Source organism: Mercenaria mercenaria, chromosome 15 (genome assembly GCF_021730395.1).
Source record: "Mercenaria mercenaria strain notata chromosome 15, MADL_Memer_1, whole genome shotgun sequence".
Taxonomy (NCBI): Eukaryota; Metazoa; Mollusca; class Bivalvia; order Venerida; family Veneridae; genus Mercenaria; species Mercenaria mercenaria.
In genome coordinates, this window is record NC_069375.1 from 60,582,482 (window position 1) to 60,605,046 (window position 22,565).

The following is a 22,565-nucleotide window of genomic DNA, read 5'->3' on the forward strand; positions in this document are numbered from 1 at the left end:
ATTTCATGCCCACAAAATTTAATGATTTTACTGTATCCCTGAAAAACTATACCCTCTAGCCCAAAAACCTAGATCTGCAGCTGTATTGATTTGGGCTGATAAAAGCAGTTATTGTAATTTCGCTTTAAATGTTAATTATGATAAAGAACTCGGCAGGCTGTCCAGATAAATTATAGATTCATTTATGTAGGTTTAGATTATGCATTAGATAATATAATGACACCCAAGATAAATGTTTTTATAAATAACTCTTCCTAGTAATGAGGAAAAATAGCTATACAGCTATACATTCAGAGCTATACAGTCAGAGCTATACAATCAGCTATACAGTCAGCTATACAGTCAGACCTGTGAAAGAAGTCAATTGTATTAAGTAGCCACTTGTCATATATGCAACCACTTTTACCGTTTCTATACTTTTTGAGTAAATGAACCATTATTAAGCACTAACTTGTCATATTACTCCTTCTTTTGACTAGGTGCTTAAAGCAGGTTTAATATACTGTAGTAGATGATTAGCCACCTGGCAGACACAGGTCTGAATTTTTCTACAGTTTTTGACAAGGGAGGTAATTGAACTGCTTGAAATTTAACAGGAGAAAATTTGTCTGAAGTCTGATTCATATGAAGAAGTTGTTACTTGTGAAGGGCACCTCAGTTCTGATTGAGAAATCTGGTGGAGAATCTAGAACTAATGACAAGTTGCAGCCACATTGTTAAAATGTTATTAAACCCATAATTATATACCAAGCAAGGAGTCTTCACAGACTTTTAGTGTCAAGGCTGTAAATAAATAGTCATTTTCTACTGTCAGTCGAACTTTGGCAACTGTCAAGGATGTAATAGTTGTTTTCTACTATCAATTGAACTTTGATGTTGAGTTGTTATTGAGAAATAATACAACTCCAGTCCTTAACACTGTGTCTAAATAACATTATGTACTAGGTATATTCTTCATATTGATTGAACTAAAACATGGTGTCATAAATCTAATAATATAACATATTATCAATTGATATTTCAAATTAAATATCAATATCTTACTGCCTATTAGAAGAAATATTAATGTATGCTGAAAATAATTTTACCTTCTGATATGGTTATTCCCAATAAATGTATACAATAGTATATAACAGTGTTACTGATATCCAGTGTTGAAAGTGTATTTTATTGAATTTGTACAATGATTTTAGACAATGTTTTCACAGTCGTGCCGTGTCATGCTAAATGTTTTACTCCCATGTGTAGTGAAATAGAGCATTACAGTAAATATGCTATACAGTAAAGACGTTGGTATAGATTTTCCCTGTTCAAGGCCAGTAAATCCTGTTGTAGTGTATAGGACAGGTTGATTATTCGTTCTAACATTAAATTTTAAACAAATACTCTAATCTTTGCTGATAGGATCTCTTTACAGATTAGCGGGTTTATTTTTAGATATTCTTACTTTTATTTAAGCAGTATGAAAAGTATGATTTTTATTGATTAAATTGATGGAAGCTTTTTTTAAAGTTTATGTATGGTTTAAGATAAAGTAACAAAATGTTTAATTTTATGAATTAATTAAAATTGTAGAAATGATGAAAATGATGTACAGTTACTACAAGCCATTAAAAAAAGATGTAAATGATATAGAACACAATCCTTAATATGTAAAAAGATATTATCATAAAATGAGAAATATCAGGTATCAAAATATTCAAGTTTACCTTAAACCCGCTCAAGTGATCTCCCTTGGGTATGCTGCTTTGAATAAGGCCATTAAAAAATAACCTATGCTTATGTTTAATTGACCCCCCGAACAAACAAACAAAAATAAAATAAAAAAAGAAGTAGAAAATATTTTTTTTTAATAAGTAAAAGTGTTGTAAAAAAGTGAATGAACTATAGTATCTTAAAATTCACTTCAGACGTCTAATAAGAAATTCATGGGGGAAAACAACTTGTTGGAGCCAAGCGGAACTTTAAAACACAGATGTTTTTCCAGGCCTTTTCTGCATTACGCATAATATTTTGTTAGCTTGTATACACATAATTTCCATCAATCATTGTTGAAATCGTCTATAACCACCCTGATGTTTGACATGTTGTTCTCCCCTTCCATGTTTTATCTTTTATTGTTTATATAGTTAAACAATAATAAAATACAAATAGATAATAAATGCTTGTTTTATCAAATGAGTGATCAGCCAAGCTAATTAAAGGATGGTCTACACTTTAAAAGTGATCTTTTGTTGAATATGACAAATTTAGAGTAATCTACATTGTAGCATTGATTTCATATATTTCACAAAAAATAACAAAAAAAAAAAAGAATTTCTACCATAACTCTGTGAAAGATATTCTGTCAGAATTTGTGGAAATAATAAATTAAAAAAATAAATAGAATACATGTAAATGAAAATTATTTGAAAGAAAATTAGATGATATTTTGTTACTTTTTGCTGTCATGTGCAGCAGTAGTGGTGATTTGAGCCACACCGTGAGAAAACCAACATAGTGCATTTGCAACCAGAACAGATCCAAACCAGCCTGCGCATCCGCTTAGTCAGGTCAGGATCTATGCTGTTCACTAACGGTTTCTCTAATTGCAGTAGGCTTTGATTTAAGCAAACAGAATGGATCCTAACCAGGGTGCGCAGATGCGCAGACTTGTCTTGATCCATGCTGGTCGCAGATGCACTATGTTGGTTTTCTCATGGTGCAACTCAATTTTATAAGTAGACAGCATTTTACTAGGCCATAAGGTAATAGGAACCAGCAAACTTTTGCATGGCCTTTTTGTATATAACTTGTGTACATCTGGAAATTGAATATCTTTCAGAATATACTTCCCTCATTAACAAAATAGCTTTTTTAAGCAGGGGATATATTTACTGAAATTGCTTGTATACACATTACATTTGACCCAGGCCCTAAGTGCATGGCAGTTGAGGTCAAATGGTTGATGATCCTTTTCATTCAACATGTATTACAATTTGATGTTTTTAAAATCAATGTTTTTCAGGACAGTAGTGAGATATACGGGGATGCTCTGGCTGGTGTAACAGAACCACTCTCTGTGCTGTTCAAGAAGGCACACGCTCTACAACTGGTAAAATTTTTGGTGTTTTATAAATTAACCCTTATCATGCTGAACATGATTTATTGTCTTTGCGACCAGTGTAGATCATGATCAGCCTGCACATCCATGCAGTCAGATGATGATCAGCACTGTTCTCCATTCAATCAGTATATTTTTGGTAAGCATCCCTTTTAACAGTTAATGGTACTGTCCAAATTGAAAAATGGACAAGTTCATTATAGAAATTCAGCAGGGTAAGGGTTAAAGGCATTGACCTCTAGATTGTACGACAACAAAAAAAGTTTTTGAAATTTAATTCAAACTTAAAATAGTTCTTCCATCTTTCACCCACATCATATGACACAAGGTGCATAATTCTGGTACAAATTTTTCATAAATTATGCTCCCTTTTACTTAGAATTTAAGGTTAATTTTGATGCATTTTCACTATATCTTAATAATTACTAAATGGATTTGATTCAAACTTGAAGTAGTTGTCCCACATCATATGATATATGATGTATAACTCTTGCACCAATATTTTATGAATTATGCCCCCTTTTTGCTTAAAATTATACTCGTTTAGTGTTTTGATATACTTTATCTTTATATCTCTTATAACTTCTTATAACTTAATATTTTTGACACAGATTCAAGCTATTGTGCAATATCTTCATCCACCATTGGAGTCATTAAACACTCCAGTGACAGCTCCAGCTGCCTCAGATATGCCTAGTTTCACTATCCAGCATCGAAGTAGTCTAGCGAGCTGTCTCCCGAGCTGTCTCCTGTTACAGCTCCTGTTACTAATTTTTTTATGCCGTCTCTGAGCGAGGCGTATTATGTGGTCACTTGTAGCGGGGTGCTGGTGGTCAGCATCAAAAAGCATTTCTGCTCTCTGTGTAAAACAGTTTTCATCTGATTATCACCAAACTTTAAGTGACAATGCTTGTGGGCTTAAAACCTCAGCCAAGTTCGATAACCAACAAAATCACCCCAGACACTCTTGAGTTATGGCCCTTGAATTACTAAAAAACTGCAAATTTAGCCTTGTCTGCCCTCCAAGTCAAAGAGTTTTCATCGGATCTTCACCAGACTTGCTGACAATGTTTATGGGCATAATATCTCGGCCAAGTTCAATTACCAGAAAAATCGGTTCAGGCACTGTTGGATCATGCCCCTTGAATTACTCGAAAAACTGCTTTTTTAACCTTGTCCTTTCTCTAAGTCAAACAATTTTCATCCGATGTTCCACTAATTTGCATATAATGTTTGTGGGCATAATATCTCTTCCAAGTTCGATAACCAGCCTAATCTTCCCAGGCACTGTTGAATTATGACCTTTGAATTCCTCGAAATCTGTGAATTTAGCTTTCTCCGCTCTCTGAGTCGAACAGTTTTCATCTGATCTTCACCAAACTTGCTGACAATGTTTGTAGGCATAATATCTCAGCCAAGTTCGATAACCAGCCAAAGCGCCCCAGGCACTCTTGGATTATAGCCCTTGAATTAGGCCAAGTTCGATGACTGGCTTATTTTGTGACAGTCTGCCACTCTTGTTCCATTTAAAATTGAAAAGCGTTTGTAACAGGGTAGTGAAATTCAACAGCTTTAATTATTAAACTTTATATTTAATGAAAGATAAGCACATATTTCTCTGTAGTGGGTTGGTCAAGAAGCAGGAAATTTTGTATTGACGCGGCGGCTTTGATTTGAAGTTCAAAATGTTCATAATATGGCCAATCTTCCAGTTTTGAAGAAAGATCATATTAAGCCAAAATCTGGAGGTCAGTGCCTTTAAAGACCTAACATAAACATTAAATCATTTGTCCTTCCATAGAAGTGAAGTCTTGCGAGGGAAAATAGTAGTATACATTTTCATGATTTTGAGGTTTCAAGAGCCAGGGGTGTAACTGTTTTAAGTTATGTAACCTATTTCAGTTACTTATTCAAGAATTTTATAACCTGTATTAGTTATAAAATATAGATAACCCAGGTAAGTTAATCAAAGAAAGCCTTTTTGCTGTTCTCACAAAGTGACCTTTAAATTGTAATTAGTAGCAAACTGTGGTTAATCAAATTCTCTTTTAGTCTGATCATGACCTGATGAACATAATGGGATGTTAAGAGTTTTATAGCATTAAAACCATTTGCATAAGACTTAATCAGCCTTGCGTAAAAAAATTTACTGCATAGCTGGAAAGATAAAAGGCCAAGGATTCAGGAAATGATATTGCATTAGTCACATTCACAATGAGGAATTGACACAGGAGGGCTTTGTAATATTTTCTGATAACTGAAACAAGTTATGAAAGTAAACCCAATAACTCAAATGGGTTATTAACTGTGATAACTTGAAACAGTTACACCCCTGACTGTTCAAGGTAACGCAAGGACTGCAGTGACCTTTTGGTCAGCTGGTTTGAATTTCCTTCTTTGAATAGCTTGCCTTCTCATCATGTTGACATGTTGAGTTTAAAACCTAGCTTAGAATGTGGCAGCTCGTTGGTTCTACCAAGGTATGCATTATTATGTCTGAAGTAATGGTAGGAGGAGCCATAACCGTTAAATGCTGGAAAGTGCAAATAAACTAGGTCTATGTTCATTTGCTTTGTGATTATCAAAGTCACTTATTATACTAAAACTTTGCATTAGAGATCAGTTTGTAATTACAGACAACTTGGCAGCTTCAGTAAGATGTCTTTGCCATGAACAAGTTTATCGCTAACTCGACGGACTGTCTAGCGTCCCTAAATTTCCTAAACTTTCCTCCTTTTTTCAGTTTGGCTAAAATTCCTAGAAAAAAGGAAAAGTCAAAGGAGAATTCATCAAATTTCCCTACTTTCCCCCCCTCCCCCCACCCCCAATATTCCTGTTTTGTTTTTATATAATATTGGAGTTTTGGAAGTTAGTTAAGATTATCTCCATCAAGTTTGATAAATAGCTAGATAGTATTTACCACACTTTGAGTTATAGCCCTTGAATAAGTTTTGAAATTGAGAAAATTGACAGCTTGTTTACTCGATAAGGAGATTATTTTAAAAGCAAAAAAGAATTTGATGTGGCAGGTGTACATTGTGGCAGTTCCCACTCTCCCTGGACTTTGTAGTATTTCAAAGTCCAACAGTGGGAAACTGCCACAACTACATCAGAATATTGTGTACTTGACTTCTCATACAGGTTCTGTCTAATTGAAGTGAATGTTGGTAAACATTATCAGCATCAGCTGACATACGCTTTTGTTTTAATGTGCAGGCATTGCTAGGGTTACTGGACAGCATTGTGATCAACAGCAGTGTCTCCCAGCAGGACATAGAGGATCTTTGCTATGGTACGTATAAAAAGGAGTTACATACATGGTTTGTTGGTAACCAGATACAGGAAAAATTTATATAAAAAAAGTGAACTGTAGTAGTTTTTAGTAATGACTACAGTTTTTGGTTTAACAACTTTTCATGTCAAATTCAAAATGATAGGACCTCTGATCAAGTGGTTAAGGTTGCTGATTGGGGCGTTGAATTCTTCATGTGAGGAAGCCATCCAGCTGGGTTATGGAAGATAGGACTGGTGGTTCTTTAAAGCAGTCGCTAGAGAATCATTGTGTAAATTATTGCAGTAATTGGAAAGTGATATATTTATTACCTAAAATATAAAAACCAAAAATCGTTCAGAAAACTTTAATGTCTAATCTTAAATGATAAACAATTCCTTTAAACTTGTAAACCCTAATATCATTTATTATCAAAGATGGCAGTTCCTGCGGAAGTGCAAACATTCGGACTACGGTAGTAAAGTACTTGCACAGTATTGATAAATAGCTATTCATTGCTGTATATAATTATTCCAGTGTGTCAGGGATTATTTGAGATATGTCAGATTGTGTCCAGTTTGGACGTGAAATTGGTCGTCAGTCTGTGGAAGGCTGTATCCCGGTTGTCAGGACGACACAAGAACCAGTTGAAGGATGGGCTAGATGTAGATATCATGGTGACCTACCTGTGCACGGAGATCAACAAAGGTTACATGTATTTGTTGCAGCTGGCACCACCATGTGAGGACAAACAAGAACTGGTGAGAATCTGCCTGTTCTATTTTACATATCATAAAGTGAAGAAAGTTTGTGAATGCCATAAAAATATTACTTTTAAGGGACTGATTTTCATGTCATGGTTATGTTACCCCAAAATTTATCTCAAAATTAAATTAAAATCATGTCAGTTTTGTTCTAGTGAAAAATACCCGTTTCAGACAATACGTTAGATCTAAGGCAATAGATGCATTTTCTCACAGTATATAGTTGAAGACATTGCACTACTGAGTTCAAAATTTAGACTTTCACAAAATTAGTGTTAAGTACAAAGACATTTTAGATTTTTCCCTTGGTTTCAAGTTTAGTTGTTATCAACAAAAAACAACTAATTCAAGGTGATAAGTTGGAAAAAAGCCGGTTGTGTAAACCGAATCACAGTAAAGACTTTTATCTGAATTCCTCATTTTTTAGCTTGACTATTCATAGAATAGTGGAGCTATTGGACTCGCCCATGCGTCGGCGTCCGCGTCTGCGCTGGCGTTCGCGTCCCAATTTGGTTAAGGTTTTGTATGTAAGCTGGTATCTCAGTAACCACTTGTAGGAATGGATTGAAACTTCACACACTTATTCACTGTGATAAACTGACTTACACTGCACAGGTTCCATAACTCTATTTTGCTTTTTTACAAAATTATGCCCCTTTTTCGACTTAGAAATTTTTGGTTAAGGTTTTGTATGTAAGCTGGTATCTCAGTAACCACTTATGGGAATGGATTGAAACTTCACACACTTATTCACTGTGATAAACTGACCTACATTGCACAGGTTCCATAACTCTATTTTGCTTTTTTACAAAATTATGCCCCTTTTTCGACTTAGAAATTTTTGGTTAAGATTTTGTATGTAAGCTGGTATCTCAGTACTTACTAATGGGAATGGATTGAAACTTCACACACTTGTTCACTGTCATGATCTGACATGCACTAAGCAAGTCCCATAACTCTACTCTTTTTTTTTCAAAATTATGCCCCTTTTTCGACTTAGCAGTTTTTGGTTAAATTTTTGTATGTAATCTGATATCTCAGTATCCACTAATTGGAATGGATTGAAACTTCACACACTTGTTCACTGTCATGATCTAACATGCACTGTGAAGGTCCCATAACTCTACTTTGCATTTTTACAAAATTATGCCCCTTTTTCGACTTAACAGTTTTTGGTTAAGTTTTTGTATGTAAGCTGGTAGCTCAGTATCCACAAATTGGAAAGGATTGAAATTTCACACACTTGTTCACTGTCATGATATGACATGCAGTACAGAGGTTCAACACTTCTACTTTGCATTTTACAAAATTATGCCCCTTTTTCAACTTTTGTATTCATTCAACTGACAAGGCTGTTGAATAGTCGAGCGTTGCTGTCCTCCGACAGCTCTTGTTTTAGTGTCAAACCACTAATTATCTTACTATATCGAACTTTAAAAACAAATATTTATAAATATAGATTTAGGGAGAGAAATTAGGCTGAAATTGGATTATTTTGATGGAAATATGTCAGTGTTCATGTATCTTTGCAGACTGGTTTCATTAATTTCAGAGTTTATCCCAGGGAGACAGTGCAGCCTTTCAGAAGTCCCTGAAAGTGCTTGGCTACCAGCTGAGGGTTATAATTTCATTGTTGGACAGTTTTATAGACACTGTGAGTGACTGTGTGAAATCGGCTTATGACATGATCATAGCTATATTTAGGTGAGTTGCACACATTAACCAAGTATTTGTAGTTTTTCAAATTGAAGCAACTATTATTAATCAGGTAAATGCTTAAGCATGTTTAGAATCACAAATTTAGCTTTTATACCTAACTGTTTTTGGGCCTATGTGGCCAAGTGGTTATGGTCACCGACTTCAAATCACTTGCCTGTCACTGCCGTAGTTCAAAACCTTTTTTTGGGGGAAAGTAGAATTTTCTTTATCTGCGGAAGCCAACTAGCTGGCTTACAGAATGTTGAAGGTTCAACCCAGGTGACTTCAGTGTGCGGAAATTATGCCTAGAGGGTGGTTAACCTGGAAAGTTACCATTTGACCTGTAATTGTGTCAGTATGATGTAAAACCCATCAGGAAAAATCTTAACAGAGTATCATAAATCTGAAGACCTATCCAAATTTACCATTTTTAGCTCGACTATTCGAAGAATAGGGGAGCTATCCTACTCGCCCCGGCGTCGGCGTGAGCATGAGCGTTAGCGTGAGCGTCACACAAATGTTAAAGTTTGCGTACCACCCCAAATATTTTCAAAGTCCATTGAGATATTGCTTTCATATTTTGCATACTTGTTTACCATCATGACCCCAGTCTATAAAAAAGAGGAGGCAACTCTATCAAGCATTTTGACTGAATTATGGCCCCTTTTCGACTTAGAATAAATGTTAAAGTTTGCGTACTACCCCAAATATTTTCAAAGTCCATTGAGGTATTGCTTTCATATTTTGCATACTTGTTTACCATCATAACCCCAGTCTGTAAAAAGGAGGAGGCAACTCTATCAAGCATTTTGACTGAATTTTGGCCCCTTTTCGACTTAGAATAAATGTTAAAGTTTGCGTACCACCCCAAATATTTTCAAAGTCCATTGAGATATTGCTTTCATATTTTGCATCCTTGTTTACCATCATGACCCCAGTCTGTTAAAAGGAGGAGGCAACTCTATCGAGCATTTTGACTGAATTATGGCCCCTTTTCGACTTAGAATAAATGTTAAAGTTTGCGTACCACCCCAAATATTTTCAAAGTCCATTGAGATATTGCTTTCATATTTTGCATACTTGTTTACCATCATGACCCCAGTCTGTAAAAAGGAGGAGGCAACTCTATCAAGCATTTTGACTGAATTATGGCCCCTTTTCAACTTAGAATATGCTTATAGTAATGTTAAAAGTTTTACTCATTGCTTATATTATACTATCAAGCACTGAGAATAGTCAAGCGCGCTGTCCACTGACAGCTCTTGTTAACCCTGTATTCTTTTCAATTTTTTACTGGTGTTTATACTTTATTTCATACTCTTCATTAAAGAAAAGGATGGAGTTCATGTTGGGTGACTGAATAAAATACTTAAACATTTAAAACTCAACGGGACATGCTAAACAAATCAATAAGGGGATAATTAGCCAAATTAGTATGCAGGGTATATAACAAAAACTTTATATTATTTATATAAATATATATTATACTGATAGTACAAATCAGTATGTTGAAATACATTTCAGGAGTTTACCACCTGGTATTACTGTTGTTAATATTGCTGTAGCGAGTATAGATGAAATCAGACGTCATCTTGTGAATGGTATAGAGCCTTTGGTTAACTTGCTTGTTCAGAACAGGACCTTTGTGACCTTTATATTAACCCAGGATAGTGGTTTGTATATCTTTATTTTGCTTTTGTCTATAGAGATGAAATATTGTGAATGTTTTTATGTTTCATATATACAGTCATCAAAGAATAAGCTGTTTGTTGGTTTTGATGGAGCCATTGGTCAGAACAGAACTACTTTGACTTGTGTGACTTTTGTCAGGAAAAGTTCTTACCTTCATGATTCACATGTATGATCCTTGTGCGCTATCTTAAGGTGGAATGCGCCCCAATTTTTTTTGCCGAATTTCGTCCTGAAATTTATACTGTATAAAATTCAACATATATGCGATTGAGCTCCGGTTTTACTTTGTCGCCATATTTATCGTGTTTTTTGCTATTGTGTCACAAACATGGCCCCTAACGTCACTTTTCGTGCAACACCCAGTTCCGGGTTCTTTCGGTATTTTTCCTTTTCCGCGCTCTGAATGTCATATCAATGAAAAATACAAAATATTTGTCATTTTGCATTCAGAAATCGCTACTTAATGGTATAAAATCCAGCGAATTAAGATTTACGCCTAGGACGTCAGAGGCGATATTGTGACGTGAGAATGGAAAAAATCACATCAAGTTTTGTTACAAATTTTGCCTTAAAATCGAGTTTATAAAAAATCGACTCGATAAAAAACCGTAAAATTTTGGTATGTTGTTTCGCGGTGTATGTACGTCTAATAGACACACAAATACTTAGGGGTCACCGACTTTAATTTTTCAATACTTGACGATATTTTACCCCTACCCCATTAAGACATGACACGTTTAATCGTCATTTTTTAACAGAATAATCTAAAGAATATGCGAAGCTGCATGTATTAACGGTAAATTCGGAATGAATTGATGAAATAAATTGACATGAAAGTATTGAGAGACATATGGTGAGATTTGCTAAAAAAGTCGATTTTTTTAAACATGTAATAACATTCAAGTGATTACGGAGCTGAAATATCTTAATGAGATATTTGATACAGGGTGTAAATTATGTAAATGGCATTTCGCATCTAAGGATATTATCGAAAAAGACTTTTGATCATTGGTTAATCAACATGTATTATGTGTGTTGATTCCTTGAAATGACTTATAATTATTTAGATTTAAGTGTTCAGATTGTGAACACGAAACTACAGTTTCTACATCTATATCCAGGGCATCCGGAGAAACAGAAATGGCTTTTACTTTTTCCGTACTTCTCAAATCTGAAAGCTGCAACTTGTGAGGGTTTTATGAAATATTTTCAAGCATTCATTATAAAGAACTTGTAACTGCACTTGATCAGAAGGTTCCCGCCAAGAAATAAATTATTTACATTGGACCAGCATTTGTGCTTGATTGTAATAAAAAGACACCGTCTCAAGAATAAATTCTCTGCGTCTGACCAGCTGCAATACTTTATAGTCATTTGAAGATCTTTTTTTAGGATAAAGTCTGTTCGCTGGACCAGCTACTCTGCCTTACTATGACTTCACTGTCTTTGTCTCTTTGTCTCTCTCGTGCGGAAGGTCGGGGCTTTGATCGCTAGTCGTTTACCAAGGATATAAAAAAGTGATACCAGTTGCTCAGCATTATGCGTATAGAACAGACTCTTCTCTCAACTCGTAATCTCGTGGAGATAGGTGTCTAAATTGGTAGAATTTGTTTCATGATTTACAGTAAATTAATCCATGTAAAAAATAGTAATTTCATATCAGATATAGCATCTGGTATACTGTTTTCGTGCTGATAATACATGTGAATTGGAGCAACAGCCCGACATGCGTCGATGAATATTTCTGGTAAAATCAGGCAAACCCTCATGTCATAAAATTACATAAGAACAAAAATTCTAAATGTTTAAAACATGTTTAAGTACCTATTTTCACGAAATTAAAACATCAACTGACCGCATACTAGCTTTTTTACAAAGCAAAGTTAGCATTTTGCCTTAGACTGAGAAGATAAGTAACATCTTTTCTTCAAGCTTTGAATCTTCATTTTGAAACCATCAATAGGAATAACAAATGGATGATAAAAGTGGATATATTGTCCATAAGTATTGACCTGGCCCTCAATAGAGAAATAACTACAGCGTAACTATTCTTTATAGGATTTAAAAAATATCGCATGTGCAAGTAGCTGCGGGGACAAAACGATTAGCCATCAATCTCGGAGTTGTGGGTTGTAGTCCTCAGTCTAACATCTTTTTTTTCAAATTTTATCTCCAAATTTTACAGGACGAAAATTAATACACTTATCTATTTCTTTTTTATGGTTCATTTATTGAAAGAAATATACTTGTATTCAAGATATTTTGTAGTAAGTGTCGAGTAAAATCTTTAAAAGTATCTAAGATAAAAAGACAAATTACTCCCGAAAATAGAAACTATAAGAGAAATCAATTAGAATTCGTGAAAATCTTCGCAAAAGATATTGTAAGAATAAAAGCAAATACGGTAACACTTCATTATATTGAATTTAAGAAATGGTCTGCGGTAATTTCATACCCGTGGTAACCTGCGTGGAAGTCAGACGGTTAACTATAAAGGTTATTTGTATAATTTTAGATCTTTTCATGATACAATATTGTGTAAAGGAACGAAAACGTCCGAAAATATTAGCGAAGATTGATGAGTGTCAGGTCAAATACTTACGGACAATTGTATAAGATATACATTTTGTCAAAGGTGTTTCCTTTCACAAGTACATGGCATCTGAAGTTGAGATCGAATATATCGTGAACATTTCTTATAATAAATACATCTCGTTTTTAACACGAACGTGAGTTGTGTAAGTTGAAACACATTCCTTTTTACTCTAACGTCATATAGCCACAGACCATGTGGGGGTGAGGGTAAAGTTATGTTATATTGCAAAAAATTAAAGTCGGTGACCCCTAAGTATTTATGTGTCTACTAGACGTACACACATTGCGAAACAACATACCAAAATTATGCGTTTTTTTATCGAGCCGATTTTTTATAAATTGAATTTTAAGGCAAAATATTTAGCAAAACTTGATGTGATTTTTTCCATTTTGACGTCAAAAAATCGTCTCTGACGTCCTAAGCGTCAATTTCATTTCACTGAATTTTATACCATTGAGTAGTATTTTCTGTTTGCAAAATGAACATTATTTTGTATTTTTCATTTATATGATATTCAGAGCGCGGGAAAGGAAGAATGCCGAAAACACTCGGAACTCGGTGTTGCAGGAAAAGTGACGTCAGGGGCCATGTTTGTGACACAATAGCAAAAAACACGAACCATATGGCGAAAAAGTAAAACCGGAACTCAATCGCATATATCCTGAATTTTGTACAGTATAAATTTCAGGACAATATTCGGCAAAAAAATTTGGGGCGCATTCCACCTTAAGACCTAGCAGAATGGGCTGTACAGTGGAAACTGCCTTGTCAGACACCTGTTTTTAGCAGCCACTTGCCCTAAGTAGCCAGTCAGCAAACTTACCAAATTGCCTTTGTGTTTTAATTTTAACTTGTTGAAAGCAGCCACCTGGCTTCAACAGCCAGATTGTGTCACTGCCTTGGCCAGCTACTGAATACATGTTTGACTGTATACATGATTGATATTCTTGTTATTTAAGTCTAGGTGATTCATTTTTCAGAGTGTAAACCAGAAGACAGACTTGCTTGGTTAGAGCTCCTGCTGAAGATTGCAGATTGTCTACCTAAACAAACAGGTTTGGAAAATATGAAAAATTGGTTAATTCAAAGTACTTGTCCTACCATAGGGACCAAGGTTTTCTCTTTTCTTTAGCTCATGACCTTTTGTGAGTTTTTCTGATCGCTCGGCGTCTGTTGTGTGTCTGTCATCTGTCAACATTTAGCTCGTGGATGCGACAGAGGCTGTATTTTTCAACTGATGTTCATGAAATTTGGTCAGAATGATTACCTTGATGAAATCTAGGCCGAGTTCGAAAATGGGTCATCTGGGTTAAAAAACTAGGTCGCTAAGTCAAATCAAAGAAAAACATTGTGTATGCGATAGAGGCTGTATTTTTCAACTGATCTTCATGAAATTTGGTCAGAATGATTACCTTGATAAAATCTAGGCACAGGGCTTTTTCAGGGTTTTTTGGGAAAAAGGCCCCTGGTCAAATTGGGAATTTTTAACGCGGTAAATTGTCAAAATTGGGAAAATGTATCAAAACAATCAGATGATTCTTAACATATAATTATCAAGTTTTACCTGAAGACATTCAGATGAATTACAAAATTAATATAAAGTGTCCCCTTGAGAAATTTTGGGAATTTTTTTTTTTTTTTTTTTTTAGAATTGTTTTCCAATATTGACAAAAAATACAGTAACATCTTCATTTGTCATCTTTAAAACTTTTGTTTACAGTTTGTTTTCACCACAGTCATAACTGAATTTTCCAAAAAGTAGAGTGGCAAAGTGGGTGTATGTTCGCGTGAAAAACTGGGTCGCGAAAATATGTGACAATTGATTTTAATGGTATAAGAACTATCTGTCAACATGTTTTGGGTACTTTGTTTAATTAATATTGATCTTTTCTTGCATTTTGAGAGTTTTTTGCATACAAATCATACATTTATTAAGCAAAATCTTGTATTCAATTTTTGCCAAGGTTGCAGACGCCAATGTCACGTCATGTTACTAAAAATAGAAACGAGTTAGTTTTTCCAACATTTTGTTTGATTTTCTTGGCAAACAAAACTTACTATGCAAGAAATATCTTTGAATAACAAAAATAAAATGATTTCAGTTGAGAAATCTTTCTTTGGATTGGGAATTATTTGCTCCAGATTGGGAAAAATGGAGCATATTTGGCATTGGGAATGGGGCCGAATATCGGCCCTGTGAGACAGGTTGAAAAAGCCCTGTAGGCAGACTTTGAAAATGGGTCATTTGGGGTCAAAAACAAGGTCACTAGGTCAAATCAACGAAAAACCTTGTGTATGCGATAGAGGCTGTATTTTTATCCCCTGACGATAGTCGGATGGATATAGTTTTGGCAATGTCCATCCGTCTTTCGGTACAAAGTCTGTGGACACCGCCTGCCCGTCCGTCCGCCATATCTAGGAAATGGTTGGGAATATTTATATAAAACTTCATGTATATGTTCACCACTGTGAGTTTTTGCGGCCCGCCAAGTTTCAGATAGATTGCCCTAGTAACACCAGAGTTATGGCCCTTAGAAATTTCTAGTGTTAACTATGTAGGGTACTATGAATATAGCAATTTCTGCATCATAACTTTTGATATATTTGACCTAGAACTATGAAACTTATACAGACTTTAAATCACCATAATGTGGTTGTGTACTCACAATTTTGTTCAGATTTATTTTGTAAATTAAAAGTTATTGCCCTTTAATTGTATAAAATTCCACATATTTGTACATAACAAACTTACCATTTGGTAGAATTTCATTAAATTTCTTTCATTCTTTTCCATGAACATTTATTGTAAACATCATGTGAAGTTGTGTACCCACACCTGGTCACCCCCTTACCTTGATCACCCCCTTGCTAAAATCTAGGTTAAGTTTGATTATGGGTAATCTTGGGTCAAAAAGTAGGTCACTAGGTCAAATCAAAGAAAACCCTTCTGTATGCAATAGAGGCTGTATCTTTCAATTGATCTTCATGAAATTTGGTCAGAATGATTGCCTTGATGAAATCTAGGTCAAATTCGAATATGGGTCATCTGGGTATAAAAACTAGGCCACTAGGTGAAATCAAGGAAAAACCTTGTGTATGCGATAGAGGCTAAATTTTTTCAACTGATCTTCATGAAATTTTGTCAACATGAAAGCCTTGATGAAATCTAGGTCCGGTTCGAATATGGGTCATCTGGGTTTAAAAACTAGGTCACTAGGTGAAATCAAGGATAAACCTTGTGTATGCAGTAGGGGCTGGATTTTCATAAAATCTGGTCAGAATGGTTGCCTTGTTAAAATTTAGGTCAAGGTCGAATATGGGTAGTCTGGGGTCAAAAACTAGGTAAAATCAAAGAAAAACCTTGTGTATGCGATGGAGGCTGTATTTTTCAACTGATCTTCATGAAATTTGGTCAGAATGATAGCCTTGATAAAATCTAGGTCAAGTTCGAATATGGGTCATCTGGGGTCAAAAACTAGGTCACTGGGTCAAATCAAAGAAAATACTTACTTATACCATAGATTTTTGCTCCAATTTTAATGATAATAGGTCAGAATATTTTTGTACCCCCCGACAACAAAGTTGTAAGGGGGGGTATACTGGTTTCAGGTTGTCTGGCTGTCTGTCTGTCCGTCTGTCCGTAGACGCAGTCTTGTGCGCACCATCTCTCCTTATCCCCTTGACAGAATTTAATGAAACTTCACACAAGTGATCAGTACCAACAGTAGTTGTGCATGGGGCATGTTAGGTTCTTTTAGAAAAAAAATTTGCAGAGTTATGGGACTTTGTTTTTTTGTTACTATACTATATACATAGACACAATCTTGTGCGCACCATCTCTCCTCATCCCCTTGACACAATTTAATGAAACTTCACACAAGTGATCAGTACCAACAGTAGTTGTGCATGGGGCATGTTAGGTTCTTTTAGAAAAAAAATTTGCAGAGTTATGGGACTTTGTTTTTTTGTTACTATACTATATACATAGACACAGTCTTCTGCGCACCATCTCTCCTCATCCCCTTGACACAATTTAATGAAACTTCACACAAGTGATCAGTACCAACAGTAGTTGTGCATGGGGCATGTTAGGTTCTTTCAGAAAAAAAAATTTGCAGAGTTATGGGACTTTGTTTTTTTGTTACTATACTATATACATAGACACAATCTTGTGCGCACCATCTCTCCTTATCCCCTTGACACAATTTAATGAAACTTCACACAAGTGATCAGTAACAACAGTAGTTGTGCATGGGGCATGTTAGGTTCTTTCAGCGACAAAAAATGCAGAGTTATGGGACTTTGTTTCTTGTTAACATACTATGTACATACAGTCTGCATATGCAATCTTGTGCGTGCCTAATCTACCAAACCCTTACACACAATTTAATGAAACTTCACACAAGTGATCAGTACCAACCCTAGTTGTGCATGGTGCATGTTACATTCTTTTAGATAAATATTCTGCATAGTTATATGACTTTGTTTTTTGTTACTATACTGTATACATACAGTCTATATACATACAGTCCACATAATTATGCAGTCTTGTGTGCGTCTAATTGCAATGTACTGTGTCAGTGCATGTGGGGGGTACATTCATCACCTTTAGTGATAGCTCTAGTTTTCCATGAAATCACTAGGTCAAACATGTTTACACTGTTATGGTGTGTTATTATGTGTTTCTCAGGTGAGTGACCTAGGGCCATCTTGGCCCACTTGTTAGAAAACCTACCAGATGGCAACACGCAAAATAGTTGATAACACCAAGTCCCATAACTTTGACATGTATTTTGAGCAAATTATGCCCCCTTTTGGACTTAGAAAATGATGGTTAAAGTTTTACATGCAAGTTACTATCTCTAAAACTAATGCAGATATTGAATTGAAACTTCACATGTGCTTTGGGGGTTATAAAACTAGTTGATGGCAGCAAGTCTCATAACTCTGATATGCAATTTGGTCAAATTATGTCCCCTTTTGAACTTAAAACTCTTTTGATATTTAACCTTTTTATATGCCCATTTGAAAAATTATGGGAATGCCCCTGGCAGGCGGATGGGCGGGCGGGCAGGCGGCGTCCACAGACTTTGTACGGAGCATATCTTCTTCATGCATGGAGGGATTTTGATGAAACTTGGCACAGTTGTTCACCATCATGCAGAGATAGACCCTAAACTTTTCAGTGATAGTATTACATTAAATAAAGTCAAGAAATTGATTTCCAAGTCCTTGAAATAACCAAAAATGATTTCACAAATGTGAAGTTTATGATAGTTTTGTTAATATCTATAACAGAAGTTTTAATTTTTAATATAAAGTTGTGATCCACCAAGAATGACAACTCTTGCCTTGGGCTAGTACTTATAAGTAGAGATCTATTAGTTTACTTCCCTTGCAATTACACAATTGTGTGGAAAATGAAAACTGTTTTAGACACAATATCATACCATTTTGCACAACAAAATCATTTAGGATTTATTCATTTGTGTTTGATTTACCCCTCAAGACATGGTTCCTATGATTCTGTCAACTTACATATGGTAAAAAATTAACTTTTAACAAGCCAATAATAAAATGAAGTACCAGTAGGTAAATATTAGTGCAGATAATACAGTTTTGCTTGCATCAAAATGTCACAATAGAACCACTTTTGTAATACAGAGCACCTGGTAGGATTAGTAAAGGTGCAATTATATTGATCATCATGAGACGGGGTGTCTTGCGCAAGAACCAGGTCCCTAGGTCCAAGGTCAAGGTCACACGTTGAGGTCAAAGGTCAAATTCAAGAATGAGTTTGTCCGGAGCATATCTTCTTCATGCATGGAGGGATTTTGATGAAACTTGGCACAGTTGTTCACCATCATGAGACGGAGTGTCATGCACAAGACCCAGGTCCCTAGATCTAAGGTCAAGGTCACACTTAGAAATCAAAGGTCAAATTCAAGAATGACTGTCCAGAGCATATCTTCTTCATGCATGAAGGGATTTTGATGTAACTTGGCACAATTGTTCACCATTATAAGACAGAGTGTCATGCGCAAGAACCAGGTCCCTAGGTCTAAGGTCAAGGTCACTCTTAGAGGTCAAAGGATACAAGAATGAAAACTTTCTCCGGGGCATTTCTTCTTCATGCATGGAGGGATTTTGATATAACTTGGCACAAATGTTCATCACCACGAGATGGAGTGTCTTGTGCAAGAACCAGGTCCCTAGGTCTAAGGTCAAGGTCACACTTAGAGGCTAAAGGTCAGATACAAGAATGACTTTGTCCGAAGCATTTCTTCTTCATGCATGGAGGGATTTTGATGTAAATTGGCACAATTGTACACCATCATGAGACGAGGTGTCATGCGCAGGTCCCTTCTTTAGAATTACTTCCCTTTGTTGTTACAATAAATAGCTTATATTGCAACTTTTTCATTTTTCATTACTAGTCGTAGGGAAAAATCGAGACCACTTTTCTGTTGTACAACATGCATATTACATCCAATGTTGAGGTGTATGTTGACATACAGGGTAAGGATTTTTGTGTGGACTTACAATTTTTTTTATTATTTTTTTTTTATTAATTTTTTTTTTTTTTTTTTAAGATGCACTTCCCTTAGTTGTTACTATAAATAACCTATATTGTAACTTTTTTTATAATTGACCATAGGAAAAAACCAAGATCACTTTTCTGTGGTACAACATAGATGTTACTTTCAAGTTTTAGGTGTATTTTAAGGTATCTCTACTTGGTAAAGATTTTTTTTTTTGTGGACATAGAAAAACAAAAGAATTACAATAGTTACTAAACAACCACAAAGTTAAGATTCCATTTGCAAACAGCTGCTATTTGCTAATTTGCTGCAACGGGCATATATTGTGACATTCTTGCACTCTTGTTGGGTAATATTTTCCTGCTTCTGGGACAATATTTCGAATAGTCGAGCTTGGCTGTCTTACGGACAGCTCTTGTTAATTTGTATTTTCAGAGGAAACACTTGACTGGTATCAATTTTTTGTCTCACTAGCTTAACAAAGCAAAGAACCAGGTGTGATGCATTACTAGTCTAATCCGTCATGTTCCATGGCCTGGATTTAAGTCTGTGTTACAGGGGAGATAAATCTAATTGATCTTTGGGTGTTTACTTACGGTTGATTATTTTCCCAAAACAGACAATTGTCGCGCATATATATCATAATTTGTAAGGCCAAGATCTCTTCCCAATTTCCTGATGAAAAGCCCCGTCAACATTTATCAGAACTATATGTACCAAGTCAGTGAATTCTAGATTTGTATAATCATATTTCAGGAGGCTTCCAATCAATTCTACAATTTTTTTGTTTTATTTCAGATGATGTGTTTGAGAGCTGGATGAGAAGTTTGAATGACAATGCAACTAGGAGTATATTTGACCAAATTTTTTTGGCTACATCTCAATGTAAGTATTTTGGAAAGCATGTTAAATGAACAGGGGTCCTGAAATATTTTCAGAGTCTACTTGTCCACGGACAAGTTGGGCCCACAAATCCACTTGTCCGTACCAAAGAAGAACTTGTCCGTACTTTTTAGTTTAAAAAGGAAAGGATCAGCATTATCATTACTAAATAAACTTATAATACAAACATACACTTCTGTTGACTTCTATTTTGACTTATATAAAGTTTTTATGTTGTGACTAGAACCATCCATTTGAAAATATGTGATAACTAGCAAGCTAAGTGACTAGAACATCCACTTGAAAATATGTTATGACTAGCAAGCTAAGTGACTAGAATGGCAAAGTTTTAGTGAAAAAAACATCCAAAGTTCTCTGCATCTCGAAAAATGTATGCTGCCATTTGCAATCTTACGCGTGATTGAGTGTTGCTATAGACACGTGGACTGGTTTACTACATTTAATGATCATTATTGGAAAATTATACTGTGAAGTTGAAAATGAGTGCCAGTCTGGGGATTCCCGTTATCTACTTTCATTTTTGATTTTCAGAAAATCGATTAGCTAGGTTGGCGCTATGTAAAAAAATTTAGTAGCCAAAATTTGCGGCTTAATTTTTCGAGTCAGTTGTTTTGATAAGGGTCATAAATGGTCACAAATAGATTAGATATTGCCTTTAGGCATGCGGAAATCACAGATGACGCCGATTAGTTTCGTTTTCATAAAATGTTTACCACGGAAATTTTACTTGTCCCCGGACAAGCCAGCTTCTAAAAACTGCTTGTCCAGACCGAGGAATCCACGAATCTGACAACTCGGACTGCTTATTTCAGGACCCCTGATGAATATAGAAATTGATAGCATTCAAACAACTGTTATGTCAGAAAACTTCATCCCTTTTCAGCTCGACTTTTTGGAGGAAAAGTAGAGCTATTGCACTCGCCCCAAGAAGGCGTCGACGTCCCCATTGGTTAATGTTTTTGATAAAGTCAAATATCTCTGTTACTATCAAAGCTATTGTCTTGAAACTTAAAATAGGTATTTACTGTAAATAACTATCAAAGTCTACACCAGGAAAAACAATCCCCATAACTCGGATTTGAATTTTGACAGTTGTGCCCCTTTTTAACATGGAATGTTAAAAGTTTTTTTTATAACATTGTATATCTCTGTTACTATAAAAGTTATTGACTTGAAACTTAAAATAGTTATTTACTGTCAAAATCTACACCAGGAGAAACAATCCCCATATGTTTGGTTTGAATGTTAGTGTTTTGCCCCTTCTGAACTTAGGATTTTTTGGTTAAATTTTTTTTATAAAGATTTTACTGGCAGAGCTCTAATTCAGAGTCAAGCACTGACAAAAGCCGAACACACTGTTTACGGACAGTTCTTGTTGAGACAGAAGACATTTTGATAGATCCCTTCCAGGGTCAAATTCTTTTCTATGAGAGACTATGTGAATTCCTATTTTCCATTTAAATTCACATAAAAGTAGTTTAACTGGTTGTAGTTCTGTTGATACTTTGGTAATAAGTGAGTAAAACAGACGGAAAAAAAGAGAACTTTTTTCTGTTTGAATCCATGTATGTTTTCCAATTTATCTTGCTGACCTTTACCAATTCCAAGGGAGGTAATTCTTATTTTGTAGTAACTACATTCTGTGTTGTACCGCTATTCCTGTGAATATGTAAAATTTAGCTGAGTCCCTATAAAACATTGGATAATTTCATAACTAAGATATTTAGAATTATTGCTGTGTATATTAAAGACAGTGGCTGGGTAATTTAATCAGATACATTGTATTTGGACATTTTTCCTGACTTTTCATGTCAGAAGATCTGCAATGACCTTGAAATAATTGCTGTTTTTTCCTGATAAGGTGTGAAATACTATCTGCTTGAGTATGTCAGTTTGATTCTTGTACTAACTAAAACTGTTCTATTTGCAAGAAAAAGAAATTAAAGAAGAAAATCAAGGAGCAGAACACAAAAAGACTATTTGTAATAAAAAGATT

The 22,565-nt window shown here is 35.1% G+C and overlaps 3 protein-coding genes across 5 annotated transcripts in view; 1 reads left to right on the forward strand and 2 right to left on the reverse strand.

Moving 5' to 3' along the window:
* Positions 1-22,565, reverse strand: part of LOC128549107 (uncharacterized) — a 463,895-nt gene that overhangs the window by 339,923 nt on the left and 101,407 nt on the right. The window lies entirely within an intron of this gene.
* Positions 1-22,565, reverse strand: part of LOC123555994 (uncharacterized) — a 273,928-nt gene that overhangs the window by 201,435 nt on the left and 49,928 nt on the right. The gene's annotated exons all lie outside the window — the stretch shown is intronic.
* LOC123524644 (uncharacterized protein C1orf112 homolog) overlaps positions 1-22,565 on the forward strand; it is a 90,866-nt gene that overhangs the window by 33,096 nt on the left and 35,205 nt on the right. For all 3 annotated transcript variants that reach the window (XM_053525369.1, XM_053525370.1, XM_053525368.1), the window contains exons 7-13: positions 3,008-3,094; positions 6,320-6,395; positions 6,912-7,135; positions 8,691-8,842; positions 10,361-10,509; positions 14,105-14,179; positions 20,465-20,551. In XM_053525369.1, the coding sequence (XP_053381344.1) occupies positions 3,008-3,094; positions 6,320-6,395; positions 6,912-7,135; positions 8,691-8,842; positions 10,361-10,509; positions 14,105-14,179; positions 20,465-20,551 (850 nt within the window). The remainder of the gene's footprint in view (positions 1-3,007; positions 3,095-6,319; positions 6,396-6,911; positions 7,136-8,690; positions 8,843-10,360; positions 10,510-14,104; positions 14,180-20,464; positions 20,552-22,565) is intronic.